We start from the raw sequence: 22,419 nt of genomic DNA, 5'->3' as shown, positions 1-22,419 counted from the left end.
GAGACACAGAATCTGAAACAGGCTCCAGGCTCTGAGCTGTCAGCACAGAGCCCGACGCGGGGCTCGAACTCACGGACCACGAGATCGTGACCTGAGCCAAAGTCGGCCGCTTAACTGACTGAGCCACCCAGGCGCCCCTAGTTATAGCATTTTTTAATCCAGCCTGACTAGTTTCCAGGTCTTTAATCTCTATAGCAAGGCTTTCTCTGGTGTTTTCTATGCTTTTTCAAGCCCAGCTAGTAGTCTTATGACTGTTACTCTAAATTCTTGTTCAGATATATTACTTACATCTATTTTGAGCAAGTCCCTGGCTGTGATTTCTTCTTGACCTTTCTTTTGGGGAGAATTCCTTGCTGTGTTTCCTGTACCTGAGAGGAATGCTGTATTAAAAAGGAGTCACAAACTGTCCAGGGTCTGGCAGTTCAGGAAGTGTTTCTTGTGTATGCTGTGTTCACTCTGCTATTGCATTTTCGCTGCTCTTTCCCACTGGTCCATCCTCTGCAGAGTTCTTCCTTGTTTGCAATGGGGAGTGTTCAGATGTTTTACTAGGTGTGCTTTGATTTGTTTGTTAAAATAAGCCTGGAAAAAAAGGGGGAAAAACTCTGATCCCAAAAAAAGAGAAAAGGATGGTAACAAAAAACAGAGAATCAAAAAACTTGAAGGCTAATTCCAAAGAAACAGAATAAAGAAGACTGATCCCCTCCAAAAAGAGAAAAGGAAATGAGAAAGACAACAAACTATGAGTCTGATTTCAGACTAAAAAAGAAAAAAAAGTCAACCCAGTCCTATTTCCACCAGAAATGCAGGTGTCGTTTTGAAGCACTTGATTCTCAGTATACTTGGTGCGTGCAGGGTTCTGGCTGTGCTGGTGTTCTAGAAGAGAGGCCTGCTGTGTTGGCTCAGAGTCAGCCTTGCCCCAGTAAATAAGCAGTTGCCAGGCATGGGGAGGGCAGGGAGGGTTTGGTGTAAATGAGTCGGGCTTCTGCATTGCTCTCTGAAGTCCCCCCATGTTGGTATTGGGAGGAAATAGCACCACCCCAATCTCTCATTCCTAGACCTCACCCCCGCTGCTGTTCGGCAGCCCTCACAGACTAACAAGGGCAGGCAGCTCACCCTGTGCCACAAGTCTGCGTTTTTTCTGTAGCATGCAGCTGGATTTTCAAAACTTGAAGTCTTAAAGGATGCACCCCCTTCTCTGACGCAGAGCCTCTTCACACTGTGTCTGAAGTCCTTTGTCCCTGAGCAACAGTCCCACACCTGCACAGTGTGCACGGTCTATGGGGTAGTAGCACTAAAAGCTGCAAAGTTTATATTTCCTCTGTGTGTGCCTATCCTCTGCTGATGAAAGGCTTTTTGCTGGTGCCTACAGGGTCTTTTGTCCTTGGGGAGGAAATAGACCCTCTTACAAAAGTACTCCAAGAAGGGGAGTGTTCTCTCCCAGTGCACCCCGGAGATCTCTACACCCTACCAATGCACTCCAGGGCCGCCAGTCCCTCCTCCCCAGGAGCACATGCCACAGCTCCACTCCTGAGAAAGTCAAAGTCACATACTTCCAAAACATCAGAGTTTGAGCTCCAAATGCTCATTGCAAAAACCCCTGCAACACTCAGTACTCCTTGCTTCCCAGTCCATGATCCAGAGAGGTTTTCCACTTGTGCAAACCCAGTGCTGCACTCTTTCAGCCCGTCTCCTCTTCTCTCCCTTTTGTCTCTCCGTGAAAGTGTTCCCTCCCCTCCACAGCACTGCTGATTTTCTCTCCCCCAGTTCACTTCCATGCACCTTGCACGTTCTCTCCCTCCAACCATGGAGCTCCTTCTCCCAGTCCACAGATCAATCTCCTGGATCTTCCAAGTGATCTTACCTCAATACAGCTGTGTTTGAGGAACTAGAAAAGCCCAGGGGTCCCCCTGCTTCTCTGCCATGTTAACGAACTCCTCCTCCTCAAACATGTTTTTTTAAAGGAACTCAGAAAACTAGGAATAGAAGGTAACTTTCTAAACATAATAAAGGGCATACATGAACTACTCATAACTAACATCAAACTGAAGGCAAAAGACTGAAAGCCTTCTCACTAAGATCAAGAACAAGACAAGGATGCCTGCTTTCACCACTGCTATTCAATATTGTGCTAGAAATTCTAGCCAGAGCAATTAGGTAAGAAAAAGAAATAAATGACTTCCAAATTGGAAAGGACAAATTATATTTATCTCTACTCAGCAATGAAATAATCCTATAGATAGAAAATCCCAAAGAATCTAAAAGAAAGTTATAGAGCTAATAAAAAATTCAACAAAGTTGCAAGTTACAGGATCAACACACAAATATCAGTTGTGTTCATCAACAGTGAACAATCTGAAAGGATATTAAGAAAGTAATTTCACGCTATTGTAAGCATCCTTTTAAAAGACTAAATATGTAAAATTTTAACCAAAGCTGTGAAAAATGTGTACACTAAAAATTACAAAACACTGGTGAAATAAAAAAAAAATGGCATAAATAGATGGAAAGCTATCTCATGCTCATGGATTAGAGAACTTAATATTAAGATATCACTACTACCCACAGCTATCTATTGATTCAGTGCAATCCCTACCAAGATTATAATAGCACTTTTTAGAGCTATTGTAGTAGGTGTGATCCTAGTGTGGTTTTCATTTGCATCCAAGGGGCCCTGAATAACAACAACAAAAAATAAAATCCTAAAAGACAAGTACAATTTGGTAGGATTCTCACTTCCCAATTCCAAAACTTATTGCAAGGTTAGAGTAATCAACACACTGTGATACTGGCATAAGGACATAGAGATCAATGGAACATAAAATCTAGAAATAAACCCTTTTGTCTGTGACCAGTTGACTCTTGACAAGGGTGCGAAACTAAGTCCATTAAATGGGGAAAGAGTAGCTTCTGCAGTGAATAGTGCAAAGACAACTAGATTTCCGTATGCAAAAGAATAAAACTGGACCTCTGCCTCATATAATATACAAAAAAAATAACTCAAAAGGGATCAAGAGCCTAAATATAAGAGCTAAAACCTTAGAGCTCTTAAAGAAAATATAGGGGTAAATCTTCATGACTATTGAATTCTTACATATGATACCAACAGCATGAACACTATAATAAAATTGAACTTCATTAAAATTAAAAATATTGTGCATCAAAGGATTATCAAGAAGGTACACAGGCAACCTAAATAGAAAATATTTGCACATCTTTTACCTCATAAGGTCTTAATACCCAGGATATATATAGAACTCAAGAAGACAACCCAGTTTAAAAAGGGGCAGCAGACTTGAATGGACATTTCTCCAAAGATGTACAAATAATCTGTAACTACATTAAAAGATGCTCAACATCATTAGTCACTAAGAGAATGAATGCAAATGAAAACCACAATGAGATCACACATACTAGACTAGCTATGATAAAAAATTTTTAACACAAAATTATAAGTGTTGAGAAGGATATAGAGAGATAAGAATCCTCATAAATTGCTAGTAGGGATGTAAAATGAAGCATCCCACTGTGAAAACACTTTGGAGTTTCCTCAAAAAGCTAAATACAGAATTACCATGACTTCAATTCCTGGATATATACCCAAAAGAAATGAAAGAAGGGATTTGAACAGATATTTGTATCTCAGTGCTTACTATTTATGATAGCCAAAACATGGAAGTAACCCAGTATCTATAAACAAATTAATGGATAAACAAAATGTGGTATATACATAAAAGGGAATATTATTTAGCCATGAAAAGAAATGAAGTTATGATACATGCTGCAATATCAGTGAACCTTGAAAACATGCTGGATGAAAGAACCAGATACAGAACATGAATATTCTATGATCTGATTCATATGAGATATTTAGGGTTGGCAAATTCATAGAGACAAAAAGCGGAATAGAGGTTAGTAGGGACTGAGAAGAATAGGAAATTGGGAGATTATTCCTCAGTGACTACAAAAAGTTTCCCTTTGTGATCATGGTTGAACAATTTTGTGAATGTAATTAATGCTATTGAGTTGTATAGTAAAAAATGGTTAAAATGGAAAATTTTATGTTCTATATATTTTTTACAATAAAAAATATTTTTAAAATGGAATCATGGTATTCATTTTTACCTGGTTAACAGAAACAAAAACTTAAATATTTTTATGATTTGGTTTGGTAGCGTTATAAACTGTAGTTGACCCTTGAACATTTGAAAATGCAGTTGAAAAATGTGTGTTTAACTTTTGACTCCTCCAGACTACTAATAACCTGTTGACTAGAAGCCTTGAGGATAACATGAACAATCTATTAACACATATTTTGTATATGTATTCTATCTTGTATTCATACTGTAAAGTAAGCAAGAGAAAATCCTAAGGAAAAGAAAATACATTTACATTATGCTACACAAAGTAAGTTAGTCAGAGAAAGATATCATATGATTTCACTCATATGTGGAATTTGAGAAACTTAACAGATGAACATAAGGGAAGGAAAAATAAGATAAAAACAGAGAGGGAGGCAAACCATAAGTGGCTCTTAAATACAGAGAATAAAATGAGGGTTGATCGGGGTGGAGGGGTGGGTTAAATGGGTGACAGGCATTAAGGAGGGCACTCTTCAGATGAGCACTGCATGTCATATGTAATAGATGAATCACTGGTTCTACTCAAGAAGCCAAGACGACACTGTATGTTAACTAACTTGAGAATTAAAAAAATATTTTAAAAAATACATGCCTATATGTATAGTTATTGGAAAAAAATCCACTTGGAAGTGGCCCTACACAGCTCACATCCATGTATATGATCAACTATATACAGGATCAACTGTATACTGAAAATGAAACCAGTGTTACAGAATTATAAGTAATCCACAATGTACTTTAACTTATTCAATAGAAAATAATTGATTCTGCAGGATTTATACATTTGAGTCTGGTATCCTAAAAAAATATAGGAGATAAAGATGACATTTGAAACCCATTGTGTATTAGCTTTTCAAGTATATTAACAGAGTAACTCTATACCTACTTTGACTATAAAAATATCACTCCACCTCTGCTAAGGCCTATTTATATCAATCAACTTGACACTACAAACGCCTTATGTAATAGGATAATACAGAGCAGTAAAATACTGTGCCTCAACCTTTTGTCTGTCCCATCACACATGAAGGATAGCACACATATCTTTTTTTTTTAAAGCATCTAACTACATTTAAGCTGTAGGATGGGTAAGATGTAAGATGGGTAAAGCTGGAAGGTATCTTATTGTCCTCATTCTTCAACTCCAGAAACTCAGTAAGAAAGGTGAAGTAACTTGCTCAGGATCACATAGTTGTTAACTAGCAGAACTGGGACTCAAGCTGTCCCCAAATGAAAGAGAAAGAACTAGGTTCAAATCTTAATATAAATTACTTTACCTCCATAAACCTTAATTTCCTTATTTGTAAAGTGTTGATGAATTCAGTGCTTACTGCAGTGAAGTAAGAACCAATAAGTCAGCATGAACTCTGAGCATTGAACTCTGAGCATGCAGTGTGTCCATCTCGCTTACCGATTTATCTGAGGGCTTAACCCAATGCTTGGCATATGACAGATGATTTTTTTTCCTTTTTAAATACTGCTCTGAGTAATAGTAATTCATGATGGCCGCACTTTTGGTTTCCTGGAGGAAAGCTTTATTAATTACAAGGGAAAGGGAATAAAAGGAATTAAACAATTATAGTAAACCTAAGAGGGAGAGAAGAACAAAGAAGGCTTTGTCTATTACATCAAATCAGGTACTCACAGCATCCAGCCTTCTGGCTGCAGAAGCCCCGTGGTGAACAGCCAGGTTGGAGTCCCCACTGAGGGTGCTTGGCAGACTGGCCTCCCCTCAGGTGAGACTTCCAACCAACTATTCCTCCAGGGCATTATATATATACTACCTATGTATGATTTGTGATTAGTCATTAAGTTTGCCTAACTGCAGTCCTGAGGGAGCTGGATTTTTTTTTTTTTTTTTTTTTTTTTTTAATTTCTCTCTGTTTCTCTTACGTATCTCACAGTCTTAGGAGCCTGGGCATGTGCACATTTCTCTTCCCTCCCTGATGCATCCCACGGGGCCAGCCTGGTCTGGCTCAAGGAGGTGATGACAAGTTAATCCCTCTTGATATCAGGAACAGAAGGGCCAGTTCTGATCCCAAGGCCAGATACAGAGTACAAACCAACCAAGTGCCCCGTGATTGTCTATGTGCAGCTCTGGGCAGAAATACATGACAAGTCACACAAACAACTTCTGTGCAGAACACATACTAATTTCAAAGCTCTCTGAAGTAACCTCTAAAGGATATTTTTTCTTAAGAACTATAAAATGTATCTCAAATACATTCCTAATAATATTCCAATCCAGCTAAAAATATATTTGGGAGTCTTGATTTGAGCCATTCTCAAAAAAATAGGCTAATTATTCATTCTATTTTCTGATGTGTTTGCTTATATACAGGCACTCACTCATCCATCCATTCAACAAACATATTTAGTGCCCAGTATAAGCACTGTGAAAGTTGCTGAAAATTGAAAAAGATGTATGAGATAATTGTTCACAGTCTTTATGTCTCTGAAAGAATCTTCAAAATAATGGAACCTACTTTATGGTCTTTGATGTTGAATGTAAATTTGAAACTTATTTGGGGGGAGGCAGGAAGTGATAGCCTTTATCTTCTAGGACATGGGAGAAATCCTTCTGGGGTAAAACTGTTTTTATAAAGTAGAGTTTATAAAGTGGCAGAAGTACCTGTTTGAGATTTAGAAATCCTGGTTCTTCTTTATACACTTGCTCAACATGATTGTGACTTGCAGATTTTCTTCACAGTCCTTTCTCACTCTTTATTTTAAACAGTTTGACATTTCTCCAAGGGGACTTTTCCATGTGTAGGAAAAAAAAAAGAAAAGAAAAGAAGTCAGATTCAACTCTTATGATTATTACCCTTTTTCTCTTTTTGGTAGCTTTAAGGGTTACTCTGTGATTTTCAATTAGAATTCATAGTGATGTTGAAATATTTTCCCCTCGAGTACTCTGCTGGACATAATCTTAAGCTTTAGGACCTAGGACAGCTGAGCAGCCTCTGTCTGGTATATTGGTGGCTGCTGTGGACGAGGAAAAAAGACTGATGCAACCTCTCAAACTGATAAATGCTGTACCCCGAAGTGATGCACAGTATTTTGTCTGAGCAATCATTTTCATTGGTAATGTTTCATGGCCATGCCTAACTTCTAAGGGGCAGGGAAGTGCACAATAAACCACGTACTCAAAAGGAGACCAGATTATTCGTGAAGAGCCCTAAATGCACCACAGTTGTGCAAATTTTAGTCCAATACATTTGAAAACTGGGATAAAATGGAAAATGTCACATAAAAGTTCCAAAACCAACTCAAGAAAAACTTAGAAAACATGAACAGACCAGCAACTAATAAATTGATCCAACTAATAAAGAATTGGTATTTAAAAATTTACCCCTACACCTAAAAAGACAGTGGACCCAAATCATTTTACAGGCTATATTTACCAAACCATCAAGATTTTAATTTTATGCATATTGTTTCAGATAGTAAAAAGGGCACAAAATTGTCAATGTTGAGAACCCTTAAGGGTCTAAGATTTACCCTATTTGCAAGCTGACAGGTTAGTCTACCAGTTTCACGGATGCCTGCAAAAAGCGTAAGATTTCTGGGTCAGAAACAAAGGATGGTCTATTACTCAGAGAAGTAGCCAAAACAGCAGAATTTGTGGTGGGCACCTGAGCCCTCTTTCTCACAGAGCATATAGGTAGGCCCAGGCGATAACTACACACAAAGTGGAGTGTGTTACATGGAGCTCCAAGCTTATAAAATTCAATTCTTTTATAACAGCATTAAATATGCTATATTCTAAGGCTACAAATCATACCTTCCCAGAGGGAGACATACTTTCTGCCAAAACTGTTTGCTATAGGAATATCTTTCAAAAAATAGTACAGAACAAAGGCAGTTATTACTTCTGTTTGCAAGATATGCAGATACACAGAGACCCATGTAAAATTGTCACCTATTTGCCATAAAATTTGGATTTTATGAAGCCAATAAAATCATGATAAACAAGGCAAACATAACATAAAACATAAAATTATACACCAATCATCCTTACAAACATACGCATGAAAACTCCATATAAAATACGTAAAGCTGAATTCATAAGTGTACAGAAACAAATATCATGGATATAAGGAATTTATCCTAGGTATGAAAGGAAGGATGAAACATTAGAAAATCTATCACTTTATCACTTCAGTAGTTTTTTTAAAATTATTCAACATTTAAAAAAATCTATGTGAATTCATCACATTAACAGATTAAAGAAGAAAACCATATGAATATCTTGAAAGATACAGGAAAGCTATTTTGACTTGACTAAACGAGTATGTTTAATATTGGCACAAGAATCCGAATTTTCTGATTTCTTGATAAGAATGACTTTCCCTGCACTGTGCTTTTTTTTTCCCGCTATAATATCGGGGTGGGGGGGAAGAGTTGAAGTTTATGTCTTTATTGTGTCTTTTTACTTTAAAATAGCATAGTTAGGGCGCGCCTGGGTGGCGCAGTCGGTTAAGCGTCCGACTTCAGCCAGGTCACGATCTCACGGTCCGTGGGTTCGAGCCCCACGTCAGGCTCTGGGCTGATGGCTCAGAGCCTGGAGCCTGTTTCCGATTCTGTGTCTCCCTCTCTCTCTGCCCCTCCCCCGTTCATGCTCTGTCTCTCTCTGTCCCAAAAATAAATAAACGTTGAAAAAAAAAATAAATAAATTTAAAATAGCATAGTTAGAAGATAGTAATATTATTAGATACTCTTTAAACCATGTCTAATACCAAACTAATCATTATTGGTTTATCACCAGTGGTAGGTTGTGGTTAAGTTCATGTAAAAGTGAATCCCTGGTGCAGAAGACTCTCAGGCTATTAATCCCAATCCAAACTTTCTTGGAATAAAGTAGCTGTCTATATTACAACATTTACATTGAGTATTGTCAAAATGGTTTTAGGTGTACTATCTTCTAGGCTATGCGTGTTAAATGAGGGCAAAAATTGGTTTGGGGGGCACCAAAAAATCCTAGATAATACATTAGTTTGTGGCCCTCAAAATCTCAACTCCACCTGACAAAACGTATTCATTCCTATTTAATTTCTCTCATTAGGGAGAAATCAGATTTAAGTTAATTTAATTTATTGATTAGATTACTTATATTTAACTTATTTTTCCCCTTATGGAGGTGATAATTTAAAAACGAAGCTTGAGAAACATTTTTAAAAAGACTCATTGTTTTTTAAAACAGGAATTATGTCTTAAAATATCTTTAAACCCTCAGCCACTAACAGATAGTAAATACACACTCTATAAATATTGACTAGATCTCAGAGTTTCAGTCTCTGATATTCTGACATTCTATTTAAAGTTAGCCACTGCCTTAAGAAAATCAACTCATACTTGAAGGAAATAGAAACCATTTTGTTCGAACCATCAGTGATTGATTCAGAAAAGATAGATGTAATATGAAGAACAAGCTCGAGCAACAAAAGGTAGCTTCTTTCTCCTAAGAATAGTAGTAGCCAGAGTAATAATAACAACCTAACAAGAAGAAAACAATCTAACAGTCATTGGACCAGGCCTTCATAGTGGACCAGGCCTATGCTTTATGTATGTTAATTCACCTAATCCTCAAAATAGCCCAATGAATTAGGTCCTCTCATTATGATCATTTTACAGTGGAATCAGTAATTAATCACTGGTTAGTATAATGGCAATTTTTCTAATGTCATAATGTACCTAATACTTACCAAGTAACGATATCTATAAGGTGATCTTCTTTTCGTCAGATTTTGATTGAGAAAATTGCAATCATCTCATCTAATTTATAGCTTTGGAAATTCCAAAATTGTTATAAAGACCTACTTACTAACTCTCCACTTAAAAAATTTTAAGAAATTAATATTAAACAAGAAATGATCATTATCCACCATACCTAAAGAACTTACTGCCCTGAGCCATCTTGGGTCACCATCACCTTCTGGTATTCAAAGCTGGAAATTAGCACAAATGAGGCTACCTGAAGAATGAAAGGGGAACTATTAGTAGTTATATCCTGACCACAAGGGTAAACAGAGACTGTCCTGGAGAATAGCATAGATGATCTCTCTACTCATCTTTCGTGCCATGTCTACTCTTAGCTCTACTTTTTTCTGTAGCTATTCCATTAATACCATTATTCCTTTGACCCAAACAAGTGAAACTTGAATCTGAAACATCTAAGGTTTATAAATAATCCTTTAGGTCAGAAAAATCACTTATTTTTTACATATAATAATAATTTCCATTAACAATGTTACCTGTTCTCCAGCCTCTATTTGTGAAGAAGTTTTTGAAAACGTATATAAACTACTTTAGGAATATTTGGGTTATGTGTTAGGATAATTTTTGAATGTGAGAAAAACTCTTCCCACTTCCCCTCTATCCTATACCAACATGTTATGATGGTATGTAATGTTAACTGAGGAAAACTGCAAGTCTGGTAACACAGAAAGATTGATTTCATTAGTTTGTTTTCTGTGTGTTACAATATGTTGAAAATTGCATATGCCCAGTTAAATGGATTTACAGTATATATATATAGTTTCAGATAAACTACTAGCACAAAGTAGACAAGAGCCTTAATTAAAAAGAATTCTATTAAGGGGTACCTAGGTGGCTCAATCGATTGGATGTCCAACTTCGGCTCAGGTCATGATCTCGCAGTTCGTGGGTTCAAGCACTGTGTCAAGTTCTGTGCTGACCGCTGACCGCTTAGAGCCTGGAGCCTGCTTTGGATTCTGTCTCTCTCTCTCTGCTCCTCTCCTGCTCATATGCTCACTCTCTCTCTCTCTGTCTCTCTCTCTCTCTCTCAAAAATAAATATTAAAAAATTCTATTAAGAAATCAGATTAGAGATAATACTAATAAGGCAAACAAAAAAGTAGAGGGGATGACACATCATCCTAGTGTAAACATTTTTTCGGCTATAAAAATTAATTATAATATAAAATATTATAGGAAGTTAGCCAAAAAACATAAATTATTAAAAATATATTTGAACTATGGCCCTCTAATTTATTCTAAAATATCATTTCACCTTTATCTCATCCTTTAAAATTTTATGTTTATAATCCACATAATACCAGTAAATATAATTTATAAATCAACACTGAAAATATTAAAAGTGACTGGAAAAGACACAACTAAATAGAAGGCTATTCCATGTTCATTGGTTAGAAAACTTAATATTAAGAAGTCCATGCTACTCAAAGCAATATAAAGATTCAACACAATCCCTATCAAAATACCAAGGGCATTTTCACAGAAATAGAAAAAAACAATCCTAAAATTCTTATGGAACCATAAAAGAATCCCAAATAGTCAAAGCAATCTTGAGAAAGAAAATTCCTGATTTCAAATTTTATCGCAAAGCTATAGTAATCAAAACAGTGTGGTACTGGCATAAAAATAGACACCTATACCACCAGCTAACTTGCAGTAAGGGTGCCGGGGATACACAATGAGGAAACAATAGTCTCTTTAATAAATGTTGCTGGGAAAACTGGATTGCCACATGCAAAAGAATGAAATTGGACCCCTATCTTGTACCATACACAAAAGCCTACTCAAAAAAAGTTAAATAGATCTGGAACCATAAAAGTCTGCAAGAAAACATTGAGGCTAAGTTCCCTGACATGAGCTGTGGCAATGATTTTTGGTTATAACCACAAAACTCAGGGAAAAAAATGAAAAATAAACAAGTGGGACTACCTCAAACTAAAAAGTTTTTCCATAGCAAAAGAAACAACAAAATGAAAAGGCAACCACTATAGTGGGAGAAAATATTTGCAGATCATACATCTGAGAAGAGACACTGGAAATTTGCCAGTAGAGTAGGCTTTTACGTGCCTTTATATGGAATATGTCTTACAACTTAAATATGTACAATTTTTATTTTAAAATGTAAAATAAAACCTATAAAGAGCAATCTAGAATTGTCCATCATCCAAGAAATTTGACTTTAAATAACTGTACTAATACCCAAGTGAGTGTAACCTTGCCATCAGAATAAGCAGCCTGATCTAGAGCCTAATTTTTAACATTTCTTCCATTGTTAAGAATGGTGAACCACAATCTGCTTCAAGCTTGAGACTAAGAAAACCTTTATCACCAGAGTTACTAGCAACTACCAAAATACTCAAGCTGTAAATAATTAGCATGCACATATTAAAAAGAAAAAGGACAACATTTCACAAGGAGATACAATAATTCTAAGATATATATTTCATTTAGTCATAAAAGAACTATCACTTTTTTAAGGTGGGTACTGGCAGTTTATTTCCTTGGTTTTTCATTCCGCCTCAAAATATTAATGTTGTACCCTGGGAGATTAGAAATTTTGGATTTCCTTATTTGAGGCCCTCCCTTGAGGTCTATTACATGTATCTCTCTGTAGATATAGATCTAGTCCTAAAATCCTTCCACATCTGCCTGCCCTACCCTGCCCTACCCTGTCCTTCTTTCAGATCTCTATAGGTACAGATCTACCCAAAGCTTCTGTAGACAGAGTGCAAGTGTCTATTACACTGCCTGAACATAGTGGGCTATAATGTCTGAAACATGCCTGGCCAGGGTGGCCTCAGAACAAATGGGACTTTAGCTTTGTCTAGGGAGCCATGTGGAAGAATGGCTCCCTTAATAAAGTAGGAGGAAGGCTGTGTCAGAGTGTTTGGAAGGTCTTTGTACCCTTGGGGACGGCACTTCTGTGTGTATTACACAGAGCTAGAAATGGGGCTGCAGCCACACTGGTGTCCACCACCAGCCACCCCAGAGGAATCTCAAGTCCAGGAGCCTGTACTGTCAATGGGTGGCCTGTGCCATACATATCTGTGAGCTTTCAGGGTCCCTGGCTTGGTTCCCTGGTGGAACTTTGCTGGATAGTGGGTTGTTGGTAGTTGCGTTTGAGGCTGAGGCCCCAGGGGCTTTGATCTACAAGGATATCCTCACCCAACTGTACAAACACCAGGCTGCCACAAAATGATCCTGTCACCCTCTCATCACCTTGACCTGAGAATTAGGAACCAGGATCCACCTGTCTACAAGACATTCTCCTGGCGCTCGTAGGGTGTTGCAGTCTTAGTGATGTTCAACCTCAGGCACTGCCTGGCAACTGCCTTCAACGGACGGACAAAAAAATCCACAAAATAAACACATCACAATGCAAATGACCATTTGGCCTGATCAGCTAAAATTGGGACTCAGCACTTGGACCATCTTGGGCGGTTTATGCTTTCCCAAAATGCTCTGCATTTAGGACCCCACCCCCGAAAGAAGGTCTAATGCACTCTGTGTCAAGTCCCTGTGCACACATGTTTCCTTATGCTGTAAGGTAGTTGTCAAACAATGCCAGCTGAAAACTGAAATCGAAAAACCACCAACTGCCTGGGAAAGATCCCATGGTGTTTCCATTAGATGGTCCCTTTATTTATACAGATGATGTTTTCTTTAGCTAAAGCCAGTGGTTTTTCAGGAACCGAAACACATAAGCACTGACAAACACACAGTCACATACAAACACGCTCACACCTACCATTATTAAATGCTAATTGACTGTATTTAATTCCTGGCATAATTAGTCCCTTTACCAAACACTTTTGTTTAGATCCAGTTGTCTTCTTATAGTGCAAATAGTTCACTTTCAGAGCCCTGGGAGGCAAAAGGATATAGTAGGGGATTTTTGGTCTGTTTGTATTTTTTTGTATGTTGGATGGTTGGTTAGTTTTATAATTTGCTAGCACTTGGAGTTCACTAAAATCACTGACTGGTTGCGTTTTTCATCCAGTCTTCCTTTCAACCACTGATGTGACTTTAACCGTATAAGGAGGTTATATTTTTAAAATACCTTTTAATGAGATGTAAAATGGTACTTCCTGTTTCCGTTGTTTTCATTTACATGATTTTCTTTATGCACTCCCATGTTATCGGAATTGTCTTTTCCTTCTCCCATGTTCTTAACCAGTGCTTTCATTTTAGAGCTCACGTCTCTCTTGACGTACCCTGCAAAGAGCAGTCAAGAGCATGAAAACCCAGCTAGAGCCAATCAATACACAAAGTAATGGAATCTAACAAAGAACCAACTATTTTCTATAAGTGAAAGTAGGGAGGCCTCACCCACTCTCAGACTGGGAAAAGAATCACGTCCACTGCACAAGTACCTGGTAGCATCTCGATTTAGCCCAGACGTTCCACATTCACGTCTCCCATGTATTTTCTTCAAGGTTGTTGCTACATTATCACTTACTTTTGAGTTTTCCTTTTTATATACCAGTTTCCCTAAGTAGGCCCACGCTTCAAAATTTATAAAAATTAAAGCTAAATTTCTTCAAAGGCCTACTGTTTTGTCTGCGCAGTTTATTCACTGCTGAAATGAGACATTTTTCTCATAGAATTTTGCTCAAATAACAATGAACTTCTTACGGTAAAAGATAAAAGGTTAAGTTAGTGACCAGAAGTTACAGAGAGCACTTGTGGAAATAAAACCTGAACAAGTTTAAACTTAGAAAATGCTCTCATGTGAAAAAAAATTAAAAATCTGTGAGGATCAAAGGTAATCAAGTTATTAGATGGTGTAGATGAGAAACTGGGAGACCCAAAGTGATCAAATCACTTGCCCAAGAAAGTGACAGAACAAGGCTTGTCTCCTGACTCCATATCCCATACTCTGCTAATTTTACTGTTCCTGCCCTAAAAACCCTTAACTAGAAGAGACTTCTCATAGTTCTTATCATTGGCGGGGGCCGGGTGGCAGGGGGGGGAATGTCAGGAATGCAACCTACCACTCAGTGGAATCAAGATACCCTCTGTTCATGGTACCAGTATTCATAATGCAGCTTCCTTTCTGAGCATTTGTCTGAATTCAGTGAGCGTTAAGATGTGTTCATACATCTTCTAGGTTTCCACAGACGTGCAGCCCCAGTTACAAGGAGGCAGTTCCCACATGGTGCACATAGAATGGATTATCTGCACTTTGAGGATGACAGCCGCGGATGGTGGTTTGACATGGATATGGTGATCATCTATATTTATTCAGTGAACTGGGTCATTGGATTCATTGTTTTTTGCTTTCTTTGCTATTTTTTCTTTCCATTTTAGGAATTTTCATACTTGACTACAGTTGAACAATCACAAATGATGTAGATAACAATTAAACATTTTTAAAATGAGATTTTATAATGTTGCATTGTATAAATTGTTGGTGTTTATAGAAAGTCTGACAACAATGGACTTATTTATTAATGTTTTTCATGTAACAAACTAAGGTTTATTCAGGAACTAGTCTGTCTAGCACTTAGCAGTGATGCACTATTGATTTCCTAGTTCCTCTTGGTTTAGGATTTATGGGCTCTAATTTTACAATACCAGTTTTATACTTAATTGTAAAGACTGAGGTTTCCCCTCCTTGTAAAAATACAAAACAAAATTATAATCTGGGTAGATAGTATCTTTATTGACAAAATATTTAGCCAATCACCACTTATTCTTAGGCAAATTATGTGCATTAAAGATAAGTTATATTTCCTGGGAACTAATCTAGCAGGGTATACTCAGTTTTGGTTTCCAATTATCTCTGCTTATTTCCCGTTCTGTTATCAGGAAAGCTGGCTGTTTTTTTACATAGACCTAATAATAGCTAGCATTAGTACAACATGTTTTATTATTGTAAGAACAGAATAGTAAATGCAAAAAATCTGAGACTGATCCCCACCAATAGAAAGAGAAATATATTAACTCTCCGAATTGCAGGATTACTCATTTGAGGATATAAAAAATGTACCAATTTTCAGTAGTCTAAAAGAGCAGTGCATGTCCAAAATGTATCTAATTTAGTAATTTAACGCAGAGATTGTCAAATATACTGTAAATGTGCAATAAAGAGTGGCTTTTAAATTTTTTTTCATTGTTTAAGGTGATTTAATATCTGGAATAAGGAACTGTTGTTAATAGGCTTATGACATATACGAAGAAAACCTGGCATTTCTTTTTATTGTTACGGTATTGTACCATAAGCCTTGGAATTAGTTTTTCCCTTAATTAAAAAAAAAAAAAAAAAAAAATCTGAACTATCCCAGTATAGAAAACAATTAGGGCAAGCATCTCAGTTTCAAAAATGAGAAAACTAAAGCACAAAGAAATAAGCTTCCTTATTTCAGTCACTCACATGGTCTTTGTGTAGCCTATGAGAACACAGGAACCACTCAGCCAGCATTCCTACGCTATGCCATCACATTTCTGATCATGCAATACGCATATTTTACACAAGGTAAGTGAACCTGTCATGGCACTTAAAAAATAATATAACCATCCAAACTGTGGCTGACAAGGCTTCGAGAGTTCAATCTAGGGAAAGTCCAAATTCGGCCTAATTACTACTGACTGTATTTGAGTAAAAACAGCTATCTGATGGTATGTGATGTTCTGGGAAATGGGATAGAATGATACAGTGAAAGAAAACAACAATGACATAAGACATTATCAAATTTAGAAAGCAGTAAACTACATACAGTTTAGAACCATCAATTTTTTGCTCATGTATTAAAATATGTAAGTTATGCTGTAGCCTAGTGACATATAACTAGTATCTTGGTAAAAGATGTCGTTGACAAAGCTCAGTATTACCTTACAGAAATAAAAATCGGTATTTATAATCACTAATGTATTGCTCAAAGTGAAGGCAAATTAACAAAACACCTATGAGGGGGGCAGTATTTTAGTATTAAAATAAATTCCAGCCATTTCCCAAGCAACTCCTGGCTTACCATCCCTAGCAAATAAGCCTTCATTTCTCCTAAACTTAAAAGTTGATTCTAATTATATCTGAAGCAAAGTAGGTAGTGTAAAAGATACAGATTTATCAGAGGAACAGATTTGATTCCCAATATGTATTTATTCATTCAGTGATAATAAGTCTATAGATCTGTATCTACAAACCAAATACAAATAAAAATAACACCCTTAAAAATAATAAATACCCTTAAAGAAAAAAGAAACCATAGTCTAGAGGAACACACTAAATGGACTGATTATATATGACTCTTATTAACTTGATCTGAGAATTACATCATTTGCCATATTAAAATTAAAAGTAAATTTAGAAAATTATAAATTGCTAATTTTACTTCAAGATATTTAAATTGTATGCAAATGGAGCTAAAAGCTGCCAAGTATTAAGTGCAGTGCTCCCTACAGCTACAGTTTATTCGAAGCCAGATAAAAGCTGAGATGAAAAGAAACCATTTTCTTTCAGTATCTATCACACAGTAGCCACCAATAGATTATTAATAAATTTATAAATAAATACATGTATGAGCTTTAGAGTGACAACAAATTTTATGTTCTTCTTGTTTGGTGTCTTTCACAGTATCAATCACACAGAAACTCATTTTCCAATAAAGAACAAAGGGAAAGAAGAAAAATCCTAAAACTAATCAAGTACAACATTTGCCCTAATTATTATTTAATAGGTTTAATTTTCTGAGTTATGTCTCTCAACAATTTCTATTTCTACTGAGCTCAATTACTGTGAAGGTTAATTTTCAATACTCTCACACATGCGTTTAAAAAAATGGCCAAACCTAAGTTACATTTTTTAATTCTTTCAGCAGGTAATTTATTGCTTGATTAAAAAAGAAAAATTCACACGCCAAGATCAGTTCATTTTATACTCATTAGAAGAGAGGGGAATCTAGACAAAATGTAAAAGGAACAGAATTTGTTATACAAAGACCCTATCACTTTGAATCACCAAATTCAAGAATAGGAAAAAAAAAAAAAAACCTAGTATTTCTCAGTCTGCTATACTACTAATACCCACTCTAGTATTAAAAGCTAAATATAGCAACAAAGCCAGTATCACTTTCGTTTCTGCCTTAGAATCTTGCTTCCAAGATACCTGGAATGGCATGACCAAAAAAAAAAGCCAATTAATGAAATTATCACTTGAATGTCCTCTGTATGTTTAAATGAAAACAGAGGTTTTTTAAAACTTAATTTTTATCTGGATCATTTGTTAAGGAATGCCTTAGAAAAGAGAATACTTTGATTACATGCAATGACAATTAGTCTTTGACTCTTCATAGAATTCTGCAGTTGAAGGCAGAGGACATTTTCATACAGCACAGTATTCCTAAGATTCTGAATATTTTATGCTCAACTTTCACTTTCTTGAAAAGTTTCTGATTTTCAGTAATTCTCAGTGTATGCACTAAGTTCTATCAGTGTATGCTTTTCTCCAGGATGCATTTATTTTCCTTTTTTTGTTGAAGACAACACCTATAGTAAGAATTGCTTTTATACATTTCAGTTTTTACATAGATCTTATGATGAACATCATTAAGAGGTACCTTTAGGCCATGGTATTAACATCCTATGAAAACAATATGTATCTATTTCAGTGTGCATTTATCTTACAGGGTCAGAAAAACAAATTCTTTCACATTCCCACTTTTGTTTAGGATCTCTCATATCATGCAATAGATATACTTTGAGAATTGTTGGTCTTATTTCAACACTTCTAAAATTAGTTTTTGGATCATTGTCACCAAGTTTATGGTTACTTCTCCTTGTATACATAACTGTAAATAAATTAAGTGCTGTTAAGACAGAGTCCTCTTAGTTTTTTTCTTCCTCTTTCACATTTTTATAAGTCTAAACCTCATCCAAAGAATATCTAGTAAGTACACAGACTGCTCAATAAAATGCATTTTTGTTATTGACAACATAGGAAGAGATGGTACTGCTCTTGAAAGAACCTGGAAAACATTTTAATTGCTCTACCTGCATCACCTTGTCTACCAACAAAACCATAAAGAGGAAAAGGCAAGTGAGAAAAGATAACATATATTTATGAAACCACTCTTAGATACTTGGCTGGTCACATTACCCTGTCTCCTCAATACTCTTTGAAAAGGATGATGTTAACCTTATATTATAGATGAGGATGAGAAGTAATGTGACCAAAGTCACACAAACTTAGAAGTGATTAATACTGCAAAAGGAGCACTGGGAATAAGAGATTATCTAAATCAAGAATGCAGGAATGAACTACCTGCTCCTTGTCTGTAACAATTTTCATTGCTTATACTAACGAAAAACTTGGTATCTGCAGGACACTATTCAATACACAGTACTATATTTGATAAGAGCTTTCATCCTGTGTGCCAACTTAGATTGATTTATGGTGCTTACCTTTACTTAGAAGGATTCTGAGGTTACATCTTGGCACCGTGAGGAAAAGAGTGCTCTGATCCACTGGCATTGTCCCTCGAATAGGGGGGAGGAAAGTGATGGGGAAGAATCGATCCAGGTCAGGTATTTGGATAAGGAGGTAGAAAGGCATTTAGGTTTTAGAAGCAGACCTTACCATTTGTTGAGGGAAAAAGAAAAATGAAACTAAGTAGCTATAATTAATAACATTATGATATATGCTGTTATATGAAATATAATAGTAAACTACAGTCCTTAACTTTTCATTTTGCCTTAAAACAGAATAGGTACCTAGCTGTGAATTACATAGATTTTTAAAACATAATGGTGTAGTCACAATGTGATTTAATTTTCTCATACAGAGAAATTTTAACCCATCATTAAAAAAAAAATAGTATATAGAGGTTCCTGGGTGGCTCAGTCAGTTAAGCATCCATCTTTGGCTCAGGTCATGATCTCACAGTTAGTGAGTTCAAACCCTACATCAGGCTCTGTGCTGACAGCTCAGATCATGGAGCCCGCTACAGATTCCGTGTCAAACCTCTCTCTCCCCCTCCCCCACTTGCATTCTCTCTCTCTCTCTCTCAAAAATAAATGCTGAAATATCAAAATATATATTTTTTAAAGTATACAGTCCTGATTCACAAGTTCCAAAGAACTAAATAGATGCTGCTGGTAATGTCTATCCTGAGCCCAATATCTAAAGGTAAGAAGTAGAGTGTAACAGTCAACCTAGGCCAAAAGTCAACCTCAACATTACTTCTTACACCTTCATACACCTACATTAAATCTTGATAAAGCGTGTATTTTTCAGGTGTGGATTAGGCTTGAGTTTCTGCATTGCTGATAAGCTGCCAGGAAGTACAGATCCGCCATGAGCCACACTTAGAAAAACAAGGAACTTAAAAAAATGCAAATGAAAAGAAGGTAATGAATCTTGCGTTTCTGTCATCTAAAAAGTGTTCCCAAAAGATAAATTTCTCATTGGTTTGGCATTTGAGAATTATACTATACCAGTTATCTGATAATATGGGAATTATAAGGAATTGTGCTGTAAATAATTTTATATAAGTACTGAATAAGCTTCTGAAATTACTTGGTGGGTTTTTAAGTCGAGGCAGCAATATGTCAGTAGTTTATTTAAAATCCACAAATCAAACTTTTCTCCTTTTTTTAGAAAAAAATCTTTCTCCTCTTTTCCCTATTTTCTCCCATTACCCCCTCTTTGACCTTCATATCTTTATCTAGAATCCACTTGAATAGAACAAATGTGAGATTATCCTTATAACTAATAATAGCATATCTGGAGATATAAAATATACTGTTACATTTCTTCTTACCTCAAATTCTTACCATTCATTATAATTGCAAGAATCAAGAGAACTCATTATCATCCTGGGTTCCACGACTAAAATTTACTTAACCTTTCTTTCCTCATTTTCATCACCTGTAAAACTATGCTGAATAAAACAGACCTTCACAGGATTCCTCTGGAATAAAATTCAGTTCACGAGAAAATTAGGAAACAGATCTAAAAGTTCTTTGAGAAACAGTTTATGCAAAGACCAATTATTTAGAAATAGGCAAGTTATTTAACCAATCTAATTTTGTTTCTTCATTTATAAAAAATAAAAAGAAAAAACATATTATGGATTAAGAGCTAATGCTAGTGAAAGCAAGCGCTCAATAAATGTGTCTTTCCCTTATTTAAAAACTTTCCCTTTCCCTTATTTAAAAACTTAACTTTGAAAAAGGCCATAGGCAAGTTTTTCTTTCTTACAGGATATTAGTAAGGTACAAATGCCTTATTGCTGTTCATGCACAATCTTTTTTTCAAAGATATTTTTTTTAATTTTTAAGTGATCTCTACACCCAATGTGGAGCTCGAACTCACAACCCCGAGATCAAGAGTTGCGTGCTCTACTGACTGAGCCAGCCAGGTGCCCCACAACTATAGTCCTTAATTGCCACGAACTAAAGCTAACATTCCCTTTTAAGCTGACAGCCACAGAACATAGTATAGAAAAAAATGAGTCATTAAGTGGGCCCTTAGGCAAAACTGAATTCTAAATCAAGTTTTCTAGCCACTGGAATGTAGGGCTGTTTCTCCTCCTTCATGGGCCCTACTTTGTTTGAACCAAAGATTTAGTAGCATCATGGCACATGGCCACACCAAGAAAAGTATTTTACTGAGAACCTAAAGCAATTAGGCTAAATATTTATCATTTTGGCATTTGTTTCTTAACACTGAAAATGATACCAGTGATATCTACCTATAAAATTTGAATCACTGTGCCACCTCTTGTAGCATTTTGTAAAAGTACTTTATTACCATAAACTCAATCCTCAAATAGTGCTCTTGTTCATTTTTTGCACCTTTTAGATACAGCAAGCCATTCCATACCAATTCAGAGGAAAGGGGGTCTCATTTTACTTACAGTTTTGTGTAACAGTACTATAAACTTAATAATCCAGCTAGTAAATCGTAACATTTACTCAGAGTACATCACTGAGCTGTATCTATGGTCATAAACCTGAGAATACCATGCCAAAGTATCCTTAATATCAAACAACCCTTACTACATTTATTTCAAAAATTTTTTCATTATTTTATTTAAAAAATATTTTAATGTTTATTTATTTTTGGGAGAGAGACAGAGTGTGAGCAGGGGAGGAGCAGAGAGAGGGAGACACAGAATCTGAGGCAGGCTCCAGGCTCTGAGCTGTCAGCACAGAGCCTGACGCGGGTCTTGAACCCATGGACCGCGAGATCATGACCTGAGCTGAAGTCGGACGCCCAACCAACCGACCAAGCCACCCAGGCATTCCTTTAATTATTTTATTTTAGAGAGGGCAAGCAGGAGATAGGGGCAGAGGGAAAGGGAGAGAGAGAATCTTACGTAGGCTCCAAGCTCTGTGCAAAGCCCCACATGGACTCAGTCTCACAACCCTGGGATCATGACCTGAGCCAAAATCCTTAGACTCTCAACTGACTGAGCCACGCAGGCATCTCTCAAAAAGATTTTATACATGCTTGGAAAAGACAATAAAGGATTTATAGACTAACATATCATTTTCGATTA

At 36.3% G+C, this 22,419-nt stretch overlaps 1 protein-coding gene and 1 long non-coding RNA gene across 4 annotated transcripts in view; one reads left to right on the top strand and one right to left on the bottom strand.

Moving 5' to 3' along the window:
- Nucleotides 1–16,026, top strand: part of RNF180 (ring finger protein 180) — a 211,586-nt gene extending 195,560 nt beyond the window's left edge. For all 3 annotated transcript variants that reach the window (XM_086700073.1, XM_086700079.1, XM_086700077.1), the window contains one exon: nucleotides 15,027–16,026. In XM_086700073.1, coding sequence (XP_086556199.1) covers nucleotides 15,027–15,226 — 200 coding nt within the window. In that variant the 3' untranslated portion in view covers nucleotides 15,227–16,026. The remainder of the gene's footprint in view (nucleotides 1–15,026) is intronic.
- On the bottom strand, nucleotides 4,428–20,726 carry LOC147584357 (uncharacterized). Its single transcript, XR_015248918.1, has 5 exons — nucleotides 20,120–20,726; nucleotides 19,319–19,488; nucleotides 13,977–14,131; nucleotides 10,030–10,113; nucleotides 4,428–6,897 (listed from the first exon to the last, which is right to left on the bottom strand). It is a non-coding gene; the product is annotated as an uncharacterized LOC147584357 (long non-coding RNA).
- Between the last annotated feature and the right edge of the window lie 1,693 nt (nucleotides 20,727–22,419).

Source organism: Puma concolor, chromosome A1 (genome assembly GCF_028749965.1).
Source record: "Puma concolor isolate L17-30 chromosome A1, mPumCon1.1.hap2, whole genome shotgun sequence".
In the NCBI taxonomy this organism is placed as follows: domain Eukaryota; kingdom Metazoa; phylum Chordata; class Mammalia; order Carnivora; family Felidae; genus Puma; species Puma concolor.
This window is presented reverse-complemented; position numbering and strand designations above follow the sequence as displayed.